We start from the raw sequence: 16,157 nt of genomic DNA, 5'->3' as shown, positions 1-16,157 counted from the left end.
AATAATTTCAATTCTGAAAAAATTTACTTTTAAGTAATTCTTTCCTATGTTAATGTTGCCTGAATACAGATACAGACCTTGTGCTTTAATTAGAGTGAACTGTGATGCCATTGTACTTTATCCAGGATGACAGAGTAATATTCTCTGTTAAAAAAAAAAAAATGCAGACGGTACCCTCAAAATGTATACATATATTAAGAAAGGAAAAAATGTATTTAAATTGTAATACTTAATATGTACTGATAACAAAAGATGAATACAAGGCACATTGAGCACCTCTTAACAATTGCAAAAGTCAAAGGTGACTTGAGGCTTACAAATTTAACATAGTTTATTTCTTTTTAAAAATGTGTATACATTTTGGGGGCCCCTTTGTTGTACCCTAAGAAGAAGCAAGCTAATATCCAGAGATAGCAGAATTTCCAGCAGAGAAAGAATTTATTTATTCTGCATAGCACTAAACTGGGAGACAGGAAGAATTTCTCTAATCCACTTCCCTGAGGAGAATTGGGAAGACAGGGCTTTTAAAGACAGTTTGGGCAGAGGGTTAGGCAGTCAGGCTCTGCTAATTGATTGGTTTCTGCTGGAACCATTCATCCTTTGGTTTGGGCTGCTGTCTGGGTGGGTTAGCTAATCCACTGGAATGCAGTTCTTGGGCTCACTAGGGAGGTGTAAGACCAGTTGAGTCAGTTCCGTGGTCTAGGTGGGTCATTCAGTCCACTGTAATGCCCAACCTGGAAGACATCTCAAGAACTACCCCTAGTTTCCGAACAGATGTTTTTATATCTATGGAGAAAAGTTAAGAATCTTTACATCTACCAGCTGTGTCCTCTAGAGTAGTAGTTATAAAGAAGCAATCCAAGGTACGGTGACTATTATCAAGCAAATGAGGGGACAGTGGCTGACTTTTGTCATTATTTTTGCTGAACTTTTTCCTTCACAGAATTTGACGAACTCATGTTTTTTTTAGCTGAAGTTTATTGAGAAAAGTATTTTTATACGTACAAAACCTGATACAGTATTTTGACAAACTGCTGTATGGGAAAAGTCACAAATTACAAATTTTAGAATACAGTTTTTAGAATATTAGAATTACATGTAGACATTTGGAGTGTGTATTTAGTATTGACAGGGGACATGCGAAGCTCTGATGTTGCTGGCAGTAAGCAAGAAATCAAAATATTAGAAGTCTTTGAGCTACTCATTGTCTGCCATGCATGTTTGTCCTGAATGTGTTTCTAATTGTCTTTCATATTTAGTCCCTACTTCTGCTTAGATTGCAGAATTGACAAGAAAGTAGTTAAATTCTGGAGAAGAGGGAAAGGCCAGTGATAAAGTTACTGCATGTAAAGTTAGGTGGTAAGCACTTTACGTCCTAATGATAATTTGCTACTATATGTGGGCATTTTTTGTGTGTTAAAGGTTAAAAGAGAGATGACTGGGGATTATGAGTTGATGTGTAACAGAAGTTTCCCAACTTAAAATAATGGAAAATAAGCTCCTAGTTAAGGTTTTTGCACAGTATATCTAATTTTCAGAAACAGGTTCCTGATTGTTATTAAGTGCACTCAAATATAGAATTGTTTTATCTTCCTGGTGAATTGAACTTTTGTTGTTTTAAATAGTCCTCCTGTATCTCTATCCAAGTCTTGCGTATCTGTCTTCTGAATTAAAGTTTACTATGATAAAGTATAGCAACTCACTTTCTTTTGGTTTGTGTTTTATGTGGTATATCTTTCTCCATGCTTTTATTTTCATTCTTTCTGTATCCCCACATTTAAGATTTGGCCTTTCTTATAATCATGTAATTAGGTTTTTAAGAATATATTTCTGTCTTTTATAAAAATTTGGAGGCTTAGTTTACATTTCTGATGCCTTGGATTAAATCTTTCATCTCTCTGTTTGCTTTCTGTTTGTTGTTTCCTGACTCTTTTTGATTATTAACCCACTTTTTCCTCGTTTTTTTAGCTTTTTAGGTATACACACTTTTACTGTTCTTCCTACTGGTTATCCAAGAGATTATCATATGCATCCTTGACTTACTGAAGTCTAAAGTAAATGATACTTTTTCCATTTTTCTAATCAATGAAAAGATTTTAGAACACTTTAACTTATTTGCTACAGTTCCTCATCATGTACTGTTACTCTTGTATAAGTTTTAATTCCCATAAAGTATTGCTGTTATTTCATCTTGTCAATATTTCAGTACCATTACTCACTTAACTCTGTTCATTGAACTTGATTTTTGGGGCATGTGTAGGCAGTATCAGGTTTTTTTTTTTTTTTTTTGCTTAATATCTAATTCAATGTTTTCCTACTGAAAAATTCTGTTTGCCTTAAAATGCCTTTATTTTGCTTTTACTTTTGTATAGTATTTTTTGTCAGATACAGAATTCTAGCTTGGCATTTCCCTTCCACCACTTTGAAGATATAACCATTTCATTGCCTTCTGGCTTTCGTTACTAGGTGAAATCACTTAGCTGTAAATCTTAACGGTTGCTTCTTGTAGTTAATCTTTCTTTAATTTTTCTGACTTCATTTAAGATGTCTCTATGGGGGGCCTCCCTCCGTTCTAAAGTGTCTAAGTGTGGTTTTCTTTGTTTTCATTTTGCTTGGGGATTTGTAGAGCTTCTTGGATCTGTGCCTTGATGTCTCATTGGTCAGTTTTTAAAACTATTGGTTATTATGTCTTCACATATTTCTTCTACCCCATATGTTTTCTTCTTCCCTTCTAGGATTCCAGTTAACATGTATTTTGAGTCCTTTCTCCGTGTTACAAAATTTTTCATACCCTTTTCTGTATTTCCCATTCTCTTGTCTTTTTGTGCTTCCGTCTAGGTGTTTCCTTTTTTCTTGTCTTCTTTTTCTAGCTGTGTCTAACTTGTTATACCCATCCATTAATTTCCATTCTTAAAATTGTATTTTTTATTCAAATTAACCTGAGGGTACAAATTTTTAGGTTACATTGTTTTCAGTTACAAGATAAGGTTCAGGTTGTAGTTGAGACCTTCACCCATTGTGCACATTAGGTGAGATCTCCCCAGTTGCTCTCCCTCCTCCCTCCCTCCCTCCTTTTCCTTTCCCCTCCCCCTTGCTGGACTATAATTGTGTTTCATCATTTGTGTGGACATGTAGTTGTCTATACATTTGTTTCATATTAGTATTGAGTACATTTTTTGATTCAGTGATTTCCTTTTTTTTGTCTGCTAAAATTCTTTTTAATTCCTTGAAAACATTAATTAACTTACTTTACTTTCTGATAACACCATTATCTGAATCTACTGTGGGTTTGTTTCTGTTGCTGGATTTCAGTCGGATTTTAACCATTTTTCAAAATTTCTAGTCATTTTATATGAAAATGATACAATAATTTGAACTTCTAGATTAGCGGTTCTCAACCTGCAGGTTGTGACCCATAAGAACTGTATTAAAGGGCCGCGGCATTGGGAAGGTTGAGAATCACTGTTCTAGGTGATGTTATCTTCTGGGAAGTATTTTTGCTACTGGTATGCACCTAGGATAATAATGTTAGCTAGCTCAGGTTGTCTCCGTCTAATCAGAGATTGAGCTGGTTTGAAGCTATGCTTCTCTGTGTGTGCAGCCTAGTTTATTTCTAGTTTACTTTTATGTCTAGGGTAATCCTGTGGAGTCTGTCCATATGCCTGGTATGTTTATTAGGGCTATTCCTTCTTCACAGGCCCTGAGTCTAATTTCCATGGCCCACTCACAGATCTCTTGAAAGCTCTGTTCACTTTCTCAGTCTCTCAGCCAACAGTTTCGGAAGCTACAGGCAGAAAATGAGTCCACACATTGGTCTCTGTTTCTTCCTCTTCTCAGCCCTGTACACTCTTATTGTCTTGAAGGTTTTCTAGTGGTTTAAAATAGATTACCTTTTGTTTTGCGTTTCTAGTTCTTAGAAGGTTTGGTTTGAAGCAGCCTGCTCCACCATTGTTAAAATCAGCATGTCCAGATATGTTCTAGAATTCATTTTTCAGATTACATAAAGTAGAACAGTATATGTATCTCACAGGTGTTAGCAGATCTTGCATACCTTAGCACTAATAACTCTACAGTGAAATGTGTGAATATTTTGCCTATTACAGTGCAAGGTTTTGTATTGGGAATATAGTGTGATCTATTAGGGAACTTGATTTGAAGTAAGCCAGTCTTTATTGTTTATCATGTCATGTGTTAAGGAAATAGACATGTTCTGCAGCACAGCTGCTTGTGGATTGGGTCCCACTGTGATTAGCCATCTTTCAGTTCCTCTAATGTTTCCTGTTCCCTTTTATTCTGGGGCTTTTGTACATGCCATTCTCTGCCTAGCATGTACACCTCATTTGAGTATGAGGGACATCCTTAGGTAGCCCTTTCCTGACTAACAAGTACACGTCAGATTTCAGTCAGACAAAGGAAATGTCTTTTTCCTCTACGAGATTCTAAACTCTCCTAGATTAGGGCTTGATCATTTTATTCTCTATGTATTCAGTGTTTGGAAGTACATTAATTATAAGTAGGTGATCAGTTAATAGGTTTTGAGGGAAGACAGAAAAATGTGGTGCTAGTGGTAGTGGTGGTAATGATAAGAGATGCAAGACTCATTGCTTTTGAGCAAAAGCCAGGTTTAATCAAACACTGTACCCATGTATAGTATTATAAAATACTACAAAATTCCCTTAGAAATTTATTATGGTAAGGGTTTTAGCATTTATTCCCCATTCTCCTGTAAATAGTTATTTTTATTAAGTAAATTTTGAAAGCAGTAGGTTTTAAATCAACAAATTTATCATTCAGAGCAAGACAAACTATCATTTTCAGTCATTCTACTGGAGAGATAAGTGGAATTTAAAAACAGTTAACGGGTTTTTAAAATCTCAAAGGATTTACTATCTCAAAGGAAAGTAGACTTGGAATTTACACATACACTCCGTCACACACACAAAGGTGCTGTGGTTTATTCTACCTACCTAGAGAAATTGGTCTTGAATTCAGCAAGGCAGTATTTGAACTGAATCTTAACTGATAAGGAGGTATTCATTAAGTAGTCAAAGGATTAGTATTTCATTTAAATGTGTATTATTAAGAAAATACATGCTGTCTTTGTGAATTAACAAATAGTAATTTGGCTATAAGCCAGGTCAATTTGCAATAAGAATTTGTAAAGGCAAATTGGGGTATCAAGGTACTTGATCCTTTGGCATACTGATCTGCAAAGATTTTAAGGATATTGTGTCATGTTTAAGAAGAGAAGTTCTGGAGTCAGACTTCCTGATATATCCCAGGCTCTGCCCTCCGCTAACTGTGTGACCTTGAGCATATTACTTAATTTTTCAGTGTTGTATTTATAAAATAGAGTTGGTAATTATAGATTACAGTTAGGATTGAATGAATTAAGACATGTCCATACTTAGGAAAATTTCAGTAAATGTTGGCTTTTGTTGTTGCTATTATTATACACATTGAGAAAACCTCAAATGTTATAATTACGTTAGTTTAGCCAGAACTAGAGGCACAAAAAGACTGAAGAGATAATTTAAGGTAAAATTACCAAGACTAACTTATTTATTAATTTTATATAACCAAACATTTAAACTAATGCTGTTGATGTGCAGCATAAAAGCAGATTTGAAATTTGTATAACAGTTTTATGATTTGCAAACTTATAGAACTTAAATCTTCTATTTCGTGTTTTCTTTTAGATCTTGTAAGAAATTTCAGCTGTAGCCCTTGGACTAGAAGCTATAATAACAGAAGCTGTGTACGATGCATTAGGATATTGAAGAAAATTAACTTTTGAATTAAATATTTGGAATATAAAGAAATAAAGAAAGAAAGGTGACTGAAAATGGGGCGGAAGAAAATACAAATCACACGCATAATGGATGAAAGGAACCGGCAGGTAATGAAAATTGTAATTATCTGTTTAACTGATAATATATTTAAAAAAAACATAGGATAGAATAGTTGGATTTTTCTTAAATTTAATTTCAATTATAAATATTTTTAGTTCCAGACTAAATGAAAAATTCCGAAAGTCATAAAATTGTGTCTTTTAATCATTTGCTTTAAAGAAAGTTTTTCTTATTAGAGATAACATAGAAACATAGATATGCAAAGAAATAAAATCACTGCAGTCCCACCATTACCATCTAGTGTGTAGATTTTTCATAAAGTATTTAGTTGTCTATATATTTGATGTTTGTGTATATGAATTATCTTTAAATTTTATCACATCTGTTTTCATAATTTTATAATACCTAAACGTGAACATGTTCTAATCAGTTTTCTTGTAACCTCTTATCACAGCTATTTCTAAGACATTTACATATATGGGGTGGACATAAAGTTCGTGTGCAATTTAAATAGTAAACTATTTTAAATATTAAATATTAAAACTATTAAATTGCACGCAAACTTTATGTTCACTCTGTATATCTTAGCTTTAATTGATGAAATATATTGAACTTAATTTACAGTACAAGTATCAGTAGACTTACAAATTCAGATTTATGATAATGATGCTGATATATGAAGAGACTGGAAGTTTTGTCTAGAGAGTTGGCAAACTATGACCTATGGGCTGGTTGCCTGTTCTGTAAATGAACCTTCTTTTTTAGAGCAATGAGCCACGCTCATTCTTCTGTGTTGTATATGGCTACTTTCACATTGTAAGAACAGAGTTGAGTAGTTGCCGTAGAGACTGTCTGGCCCATAGATTTAAAATCTTTACTCTCTGGCCCTTTTAGAAAAAGTATGCCACCTCCTCAGTTAAAAGCAGTGGTCCCCAGCCCTTTCTCTTTTCTTTTTTATGTATGAGACATGGGTCTCACTTTGTCGCCCTCAGTAAAGTGTGTGGCCTCATAGCAACCTCAGACTCCTAGGATTTTTCCACAGACAGGTGGAGGAGATAGTTTTGGGATGATTCAAACACATTCCATTTCCACCTCCATCATCAAGCATTAAATTCTCATAAGGAGTACATAACCTAGATGCCTCACATGCACAGCTTACAGGAGGGTTTGTAGTCCTGTGAGAACCTCATCCCTTCACTCCCTAGCTGCTTGCTGTCCTGTTGTGTGGCTGGGTTCCTAACAGGTCACAGATTCCTATTAGTCTGTGGCCTGGGGCTTAGGGACTGCAGATTGAAAGGAAAAAAAGAAAAATAATCTCATAGACTATTATAAATGAAATACTTTTAAAAGAATTTGCAGGAGGGAGTGATGCTATCTCTGGGAAGTTTACTTATCAGAAATGTTGAGAATTTCTAAAACCTTACCAAAACAGAATAGTATTGAAAATGTGTTCTGTAAAGTCTGAGTAGTAGTTAACCTGAGTGTGGATACTGTATAACTGGAAACAAGAACAGCTGGTAGAGAAGTTAGTGGGAGTGATTATAGTTGCCCATAGACTAAACTCAAGAAGGGGCTTTTGTTTCAACTCAGGAAGATTGCTTAGCAGAGGTGTAATGCCCACTCAGTATGATTCATTATGAACATTGATAAAACAGGGAAGACTGATCAAGGAACCATTCCATTGTTCCAAAAGAATGATTCTAAGCAAAGTTGCAAGTTGCCTTCCCCTCAGAAATTTTAAGGATTATGACATGTAGAGGAGGTATGGTATATACTCCATGAACACATGCATTGTAAATGTAAAATAAGCAGAGCAGTAGTGGAGTACATAAGCTCTTTCTCTGACTATTCCATAGTCAGTCATGTTTAAATTGGGCATAACGAAACTGTACCGACCTGTGGAAGGGATTCTAAATGTTAAGAGGGAAAGAGGAGCTAGGAATAGGTAGGTGTCTGTGTAGTGAACGAACAGACCTTTTTAAGTTGAACAAATGCCCTTGTTAGAAAGACGAATCCTGCCGCTATAGCTAAACAACTAGAATCAGCCTGTTCTTACATTAGATTTACCTCCTGAATTAGCTTCTTGCCTAGCTGCCTAATGGAGCAAGGGAAGACTGGATGAAGGACATTAAAGAAGTTAGGCAGTTTATTTTTCACATTAGATTAGGTACAGAGACAATTTGTCACAAGCTAAAAAGGTATCTTAATTTTACTGATTTTGGAATTTGTGGATTTTGAGTTAAAAGTTTCATTATTCTTGTGTGGAGTGGGGGAAAATTATATCTTCATAGAAGAAATGAGATGTTATGTATTTATCCAAATTCAAATATGTACCATATCCAAGGGACTGTGGTAAGTCTTGGGAACTCATTAAAAATACGTATAGCAGATTTCAATATATGGCAGATAGAAGTAAGTTCAGGTACTGGGATGGTGTATGGAAGAAACCACCAACTTTGGGTAGGGTAGTTTAGGGAACAGTTACTGGAGGAGGTAATAGCAAACAGACTTAGAGTTACAGGTATGAGCTAACCAGATAAAAATCACACTTCAGGTCATTGGAACAGTCCACCAAAAAATCTTGGGGATGGTAGTATCATGCACTTAAAGAGAGCAGCTTCATTTTATTTCACTTCTGTTTGGAAGTTTCTGGTGAAACCTTGTGTTTGCCCTTTCTTGTATTTTATATATACTTGTATTTTAAAAATACATTTTGCATTATAGTACAACATAAAGAAACCCTAAGTGTGAGTTGCAGTGAACTTCTGTGAAATGATTATGGCCATGTGTGCATCCTACCCCAGAGGCACTCTGTCCTGTTCTCCAGTTATCTCCCTGCCTCAAGGAAAGTCATTAACCTGACTTCTGACGCTATAGATTAATTGCTCTTGTTGAATTTACATGACTGGTATTTGTTCTTTTGTATATTATGTTTGTGAAATTCATGAGTGTTATTGTTGTATTATATGTATATATATGAATGTATTTTGTATATTTTCATTGATATGTTGTGTGAATAGAATAGTATGTATTTACTTTTTCCTATTGTAAATGGACATTTGGATTATTTTCTTTTTGGGTGCTATTATGAAGAATGCTGTTTGAGGGTGGTGCCTGTGGCTCAAGGAGTGCCTGTGGATCAAGCCTTTAAACTGCAAAAAAAAAAAAAGAAAAAAAAAAAGAATGCTGTTTTGAATACTCTTTTATGGTACACATAAACACTTGAGTGTCTGTGTCTAAGAATTTAATTGTGGGATCACAGGGTATACATATGATGAGAGTTAGTAGCAACTGACAAAAGTTTTAAGAAGTTGTTGTGCTGGTTCTGGTTGCACCACATCACTAATATTGGGTATTGTCTTTTCATTTTAGCCATTCTGACAGGTATATGATATTAACTTACTTTAATCTTAAGTTTCCATGATGTTTAATGAAGCTGTCAGCCTTTTCATATTTTTTTGGCTGTATAGGTATCTTCTTTTGTGATTTGTTCATTTTTTGCTTTTTTCTAATGGGTTTTCTGCCTTTTTCTTATTAGTAAACATTCTGTGTATCATTAAATGAGTGTTTTGTGCAGTATAAATGTCTCTCACACTATGGTTCACCTTTTCACTTTTTTAATATTTTTTGTTTAATAGTAACATTGCTTTAATGATGTCCAGGTTACCTTTTCCATGTTTTTCTTTATGGCTAATGCTTTTGTTGTCTTATTTAAGAAATTTTCATTTACCAGAGGGCATGAAGATATTCTTCTGTGCTTGCTTCTAGAAATGTTTTTATATATAGGTGAGGTGGTTTCTGGATTACTTTGTTCCATTTGATTATTTGTATCTTCTTGCTCAGTTACGTACTATTTCAGTTTTCTGTAATTTCCTGTATGGCAGTATGGTTCTCTACCATTGCATTTCTGCACAAGTGGCTTACTATTCTTGCTCTTCTTAATTTCCAAATGAGAGCAAGTATAAATGTTTATTCAAGAAAGCAGGCAAACAAAATAACTTCACTGGAATTTAGATTTTGTTTCACTAGACGTATGGATTTATGTAGGGAGAATTGAAATCTTTATAATATTAAATCTTGTGATCTATAAATATGTTTACCTTCCGCTTGATTTCCATTAATTCTCTCTGTAATGCTTTATAGTTTTTGATGTAAGTCTTAACACGTATTTTAGTATATTCCTAGGTGTTTGATTTTTTTTAAGCTATATTATATTCCCTCCCCCCCCCAAAAAATTTTTTGTTGCTAAGTATATGTACATGTATAAAAAAAGTGTAGTTCTGAATTGCTGGATCATATGCTAAACTCTGAGTTTAACCTTTTGAAAAATACGAGACTGCCAAAGTAGCTGTATCATTTTGCATTCTGCCAGCACTTTATGAAGGTTTCAGTTTTTCCTAGCCAAGACTTGTTATTGTTTGCCTTTTTGATTATAGTCACACTAGTGAGTGTGAACTGGTTACCTTGTGGTTTAGCTTGTGTTTCTCTGATGGCTAATGATGATGAACCTCTTTTCATGGGCTCATTGGTCATTTGTATATCTTCTTTGGAGAAGTGTCCATTTAAATCTTTTGCACAATTTTTAATTGTTTAGTTATATCATCTTCATTTTGAAAGCTATTTTTATTGGTTATAGAATTCTATAATTGACAGTTATATTCCCTTAGTTTTGAAGCAGTTATGTCGCAGTTTCCATTCATTTCCTTTTTTTTTTTTTTTTTTTTAAAGTAATGTGATTATTTCTTTTGTTGCTTTTTAAGACTGGCTTTTTCTTTGTTAGTAAGTGGGAGTTTTTTGTGTTTTTTTTAAGACAGTCTCACTATGTTGCCCTTTGAGAGTGCCCTGGTGTTACACACAGCTCACAGCAACCTCCAACTCCTGGGCTTAAGCGATTCTCTTGCCTTAGCCTCCCAAGTAGCTAGGACTACAGGTGCCCGCCACAACGCCTGGCTATTTTTTTGTTGTCGTCATTTGGCAGGCCTGGGTCAGGTTTGAACCTGCCAGCCTTGGTGTATGTGGCTGGTGCCTAGCCGCTGAGCTATAGGCACCATGTCAAGTAAGTGTTTCTTTTTACTGTGATGTGCTTTACTAGGGGCGTGTGTTTTCAAATATTAACTTGTACCTGTTTTTTTTTCCTCTTCTTGGGTTCTCATTCATGTAACTTAGGCTTTTTAACTGTGTCCCATATATTTCTTACAATTCTTATCCCCCTATATTTTTTATTCTTTTTTTTTTTCTGTGTTTTAGTTTGAATATTTTCTAGTTTCCTCTTTTTTTCAAGTTCTAGTAATCTTTTTCTCCTGGTTTTTAAAATTAGCTGCTAAAACAGCCTAATAAGTTCTTATTTTTTGGTATATTGTTAATTCTAGAACTTCTTTTTGGGTTTTAGTTCTTTGGTGAAATAGTCTATCTTCTCTTACATTTTCTCCGTATTTCTCACTATTTAAAAAAATATTAACTATAGTTTTATTTTTATTTTTATTTTTTTTTTTAGGCAAGCATGGAACAAGTTTATTGAGAAAGAGAAAGGTAGGTTTGCAGACTAAGATCAAGATACAGGCTTACAGAGCAAGATATATTCACCATAGACAGTGAACAGGTGAACAGGCCTCCATTACCAGAGCAAGTAGGCACAGAGGCCCATAGTTATCTTTAAATTCATGTCTAACTCCTATATCTGGGTTAGTTGTAGGTCCATATCTAATTCTCTTTTTATTTTTAATTATATGATCCTGTCTTTTGATATAGCTAGGAACTTATTAGCTGTCAGGCATTGTATATGAAAGACACTGTAGATATAGTAGACTCTCCATAGCTGGCCACCTCCTTAAGTTGCCCTAATTTTCATAGACCGGACACATGCCACATGTGTACATATCAGTACAGTAGGCCTAGTTCCTTATGTTGACCACCTCTGCATGTGGACCAGTTTCTCACAGTTCTTTGGGTGGTCGACTAACAGGTTTTATTGTATTTATATTGTGTCACCTTCCATCAGAGATAGTTTTACCCTTTTGTCTTACTTAACTATTGAAATTTGGTACCACATTCTTTGACCATTCTTTAGTGGCTTAGGCTACACTGCAGTTTTGATGAAGCTCCATCTCCTTTGGTTCACTCTGTTCTTCCTTAGCAGCCCCCCAAAGCTATTCACTGGACTGAGCTCTTTGGGTATTTCTTTTCTGGGTAGGAGGATTATATGAAACTCTGCTGTGCTTTTATGAGTCTTTCTGGTTATCTTTTTCTTTTTCTTTTTCTGCCTTCCTCTCCGTCCTCTTGTAGCCTCAGAATTTGAAACATGTTTTGAAGATACAATATACAGTATGACCCCTTCAGTTTCTGCCCCTCCCTTCTCAGTGGTATGTTGGTTTCTCGAGTCTTCAATTTTGTGTCTTTAACTCCTAAAAGCTGCCTCTCAGGAGCAACCCATTGCCCAAAAAAGGCTAGAATCTTCTTAGTCTCTTTATATGCAGAAATCTGCAAGGAAAAAGTGGCTACAGAATAACATTTTAACCTTTTTAAGCTTCTCACTCCTCTAGAATTGTTGTATTTCTAGTCCTTGCTTTAGCAGCTTTCTTATGTCTTTAAACAGACATTTGTTATATTTTCTAGTTGGATGGGTTCTTTGTGTTAATGTCCACTAATCTAGAAGCAGACATCCTCATATACTTAAAAAAAAAAAAAAAAGAAATAGTAAAAACATTTTTTTCTCCCAAGTAGAATACAGAGGATAATACTTCAAAGACTGTTACACTCATTTGTCAGTTTTTATGTATTTGCTGCAGATATTTTTACTTTAAAAGAAAAAAAATAGAGATTTCCTGACTTTATAACTTTTCCTTCTCTCATTCCTATTTCCTTCCCAAAGGTAATTGTTATCATGAAGTTACTCTGTGTTTTATTTATTCTTTTGGCAGATATTTATTATTATTTCAACACAGTTTTAAAATTTTACATAATGGCATTATCATTTACTTTTGTTTTTTCACTCAGGGTTAAGTTTTTGAGATCTGTCCACCTCTCATTCAGTACAACTAGTTGCAGGAGTATTCTTCAGTTCATTTATTAACATTTACGTTTTGAGATTTTTGTTGTTACAGTGGTACTGCAGTATATACATTTGGAGACATGTCTTATACCATGGCTAAAAATTTCTCTGTGATAATTTTTTTGTTTGTTTGTTTGAGACAGAGTCTCACTATGTTGCCCTTGGTGGAGTGCTGTGGTGTCACAGGTCACAGCAACCTCAAACTCTTGGGCTTAAGCAGTTCTCTTGCTTCAGCCTCCCGAGTAGCTGGGACTACAGGTGCCCACCACAACTCCTGGCTATTTTTTGGTTGCAGTTGTTACTGTTGTTTAGCAGGGCTAGGCTGGGATCAAACCATCCAGCTTTGTTGTATGTGGCTGGTGCCCTACTCACTGAGCTACAGGTGCCAGCCTATGATAAATATTTTATAGAAAGAGTTCCATCATCAGCTTTACTATGTTTTTAAGTTGCTTTCCAAAGTGATTATACAAGATAACACTATATATATAGTAATGTCTAGGGATTCCTGTTTCCCCATATATTTTGAATGCCTTTCTCTTTCTTTCTCTCCTTTCTTTTTTTCTTTCTCCCTTTTTTCATTTTATTTTATATATTTTCTGGTCTCATAAAAGTGAATGTGAATTATTTTTGTGGTTTGCCCATTTTCTGCTGGCTTGTTGATAATTAATTTTTTTAGAGACAGAGTTTCGTATATTGTCTAGGCTGGTCTTGAATTTCTGCGCTTAGGTGATCCTGCTCTCTCTGCCTCCCAAGTAGCTGTGACTATAGGCATCACTGTACCTGGTTTCATCTTTATTTTTGTTTTTTCTTAAAAGTTCTTTATATATTTTGGATATTAATTTTATATGTGTCGTCTCTATTTCAGACAGTATTTTTCAGTTTTTATCAAAACAGTTTGTGAATACTTTTATGACAGGGCTTTATGACAGAGTTTTATAGTGGTTTATATTGCCTTTACCATTAGATTGTGAACACTTTAAAATGTGTTAAGACATCCAGGTGTGGTAGCTAACATCTGTAAGTAATCCCAGCACTTTGGGAGGCCAAAGCAGGAGGATCATATGAGATTTGGAGTTTGAGACCAGCCTGGGTAACATAATGAGAACTTATCTCCACAAAAAAAATGAGAATTAGCCAAGTGTGGTAGAATGCACCTATCGTCCCAGTTACTTATGAGGTTAAGGCAGGAGTTTGAGGTTGCATTGAGCTGTGATTGTGCCACTGCACTCTGGCCTGGGCAACAGAGTGAGATTCTGTTTCTTAAAAAAAAATGTGTTAAGGCTTGCTTTATTTTCTAAATTATGATTCTTTTTTAGATGTTCTAAGTGGTCTTAAATAAATAAATGTATATTCTTTAATTGTTGGCTACATGATTCTCCATATATCTTTTAAAGCAATTTCATTGTGTTCAAATCTTGTATATTCTTTGTGACTTTTTGTTTGTTTTTTGGTTCACCAAGACTATCATAATTACACTTACCATAACAGTGGTTTTATCAATTTTTCTTTCTTTTTTTTTTTTTTAATTGCAGAATAGCTTGGTGTATTGTGACTAGTAAAATGAGTAAAGACAGCAAAGCTGATTAAAAAGAAATACGCTATATCTGAAGTTCTCAAAAAGTAGCATGTCAGAGTGTCAGAGTTACCTTCAGGCACTTTGCTAAATTTCTCATATATGCTTCTCTTCCCCATTTTAAAGAATTTCTTTTTCTTTTTTTTTTTATTGAATGGTAACTATGTACATTAATGCACTTCTGGAGTACAGTGTGGGGTTTTCACACAATCAATTTTTCCATGTGTTTTATTAGTTTAATACTTACTGTTTTAAATACTTTGGGACTATTTAATTAGATTCATATATACGGAGAGTTGTTATACCTTCCTGGCAAATTTTGCAATACATATTGACTTTCTCCATCCTAAGTAAGGCATATTTGTCTTAAATTTACTTTATCTTTATATAGTTATATATTTCCTGTAGTTAGTATATTCTTGATAGGCATAATTTTCTATGTTTACTTTGAACTTTACTATATCCTCATGCTTTAAGTATATTTTTAATAGGCAGAGTTTGACTGGATTTTGTTTTTTTAATCCGGTCTTGTGTGTCTCTTATTTCGCCAATTGAGTTGCTTTTTATTCCTTCTTATCTTTTATGTATTTGGACTAGTTTATACCACCCTACTTGAGCATTTTGATTTATTGAAGTCCCATATTGAAAAAAGTCATAGCTAGCCAGGCATTGTGGCAGTCGCCTGTAGTCCCAGCTACTTGGGAGGCTGAGGCAAGAAAATTGCTTAAGCCCAGGAGTTTGAGGTTGCTGTGAGCTGTGATGTCATGGCACCCTACCGAGGGCGACATAGTGAGACTCTATCTCAAAAAAGAAGAAGTCATAGCTAATCATATCATTCTTGGAATCCTCAAAGAACTCAACAGATAAAAGTTTCACACTGAGCCCTTCAGGGAGAAAAGCTTTGGAAGAACAGACTTTTATCTAGATGGTAACCTACCAATCTCGGAGGTTTTGAGTAAGAGTGATTGGGAATTCACTGCCAGAGATCAGTCAGTCCCTTACTATTTCCTTTGACTCCTGTCTCCAGCAGAGCTTCCGTGCTACCTTGTTCTTAGGCCAGAGGACATGTCTTTGCCCCAACATGGCTGCCAGTTCGTGTTGTGAGGTGGCAGGCATTGAGTGTCCCAGGAAAGGGAGTGGAGAAACACAAGGTGACCCAAACAGTCCCACTGGCTGTTTTCTTCAGTCTACAAGCCTCCGCACCTCTGCTTCTATTCGTATTCCAGCATAGCAACTGGGGTTTCTCATACTTTTCTTCATTATGCCTTAGGATTTATAGTATCTTTCATTTCCTCTAAATTAACTCTGGGGTACTTATTACTTTTCCTGCTTTTGTACACGTAGTATTTTTTCTTTGACCTTGACATTCAGTAGCTTACTTAGAATATGCCATGAATTGGTTTATTCCTTGTCATTATTTTTAAGAAAAGAGTGTCATCTTTCAATGTTTTGTTTATTTTTTAAGAAATACTTTTTCATGGAAAACATTTATTTTTTAGAATCTTCATTACCAGTCTTCAATGCCAACCGCATTCAACACATTTTCTCTTCATTTTATTTTCTGTTTGATTCTTTGAATTTCCTTGTTGTTATTTTAAGAGAACAGAAGAGTTTTTTTTCTCTTATGATTCTTTTCTGAGTTCTGCTAGCTTACTTTTTAGGTCTTTCTGTTATCTCTTACATT

General features: G+C 34.8%; 1 protein-coding gene across 5 annotated transcripts in view; it reads left to right on the top strand.

Annotated features, from left to right (window-relative positions):
• MEF2A (myocyte enhancer factor 2A) overlaps positions 1–16,157 on the top strand; it is a 129,351-nt gene that overhangs the window by 50,978 nt on the left and 62,216 nt on the right. For all 5 annotated transcript variants that reach the window (XM_023512491.1, XM_012804540.2, XM_023512494.1 and 2 more), the window contains one exon: positions 5,700–5,899. In XM_023512491.1, the coding sequence (XP_023368259.1) occupies positions 5,846–5,899 (54 nt within the window). In that variant the 5' untranslated portion in view covers positions 5,700–5,845. The remainder of the gene's footprint in view (positions 1–5,699; positions 5,900–16,157) is intronic.

This window comes from Otolemur garnettii, unplaced genomic scaffold, assembly GCF_000181295.1.
Source record: "Otolemur garnettii isolate 467f Iridium unplaced genomic scaffold, OtoGar3 scaffold00029, whole genome shotgun sequence".
Classification (NCBI taxonomy): domain Eukaryota; kingdom Metazoa; phylum Chordata; class Mammalia; order Primates; family Galagidae; genus Otolemur; species Otolemur garnettii.
Note: the sequence above shows the minus strand (reverse complement) of the source record. Positions and strands in the feature narration are given on the sequence as shown.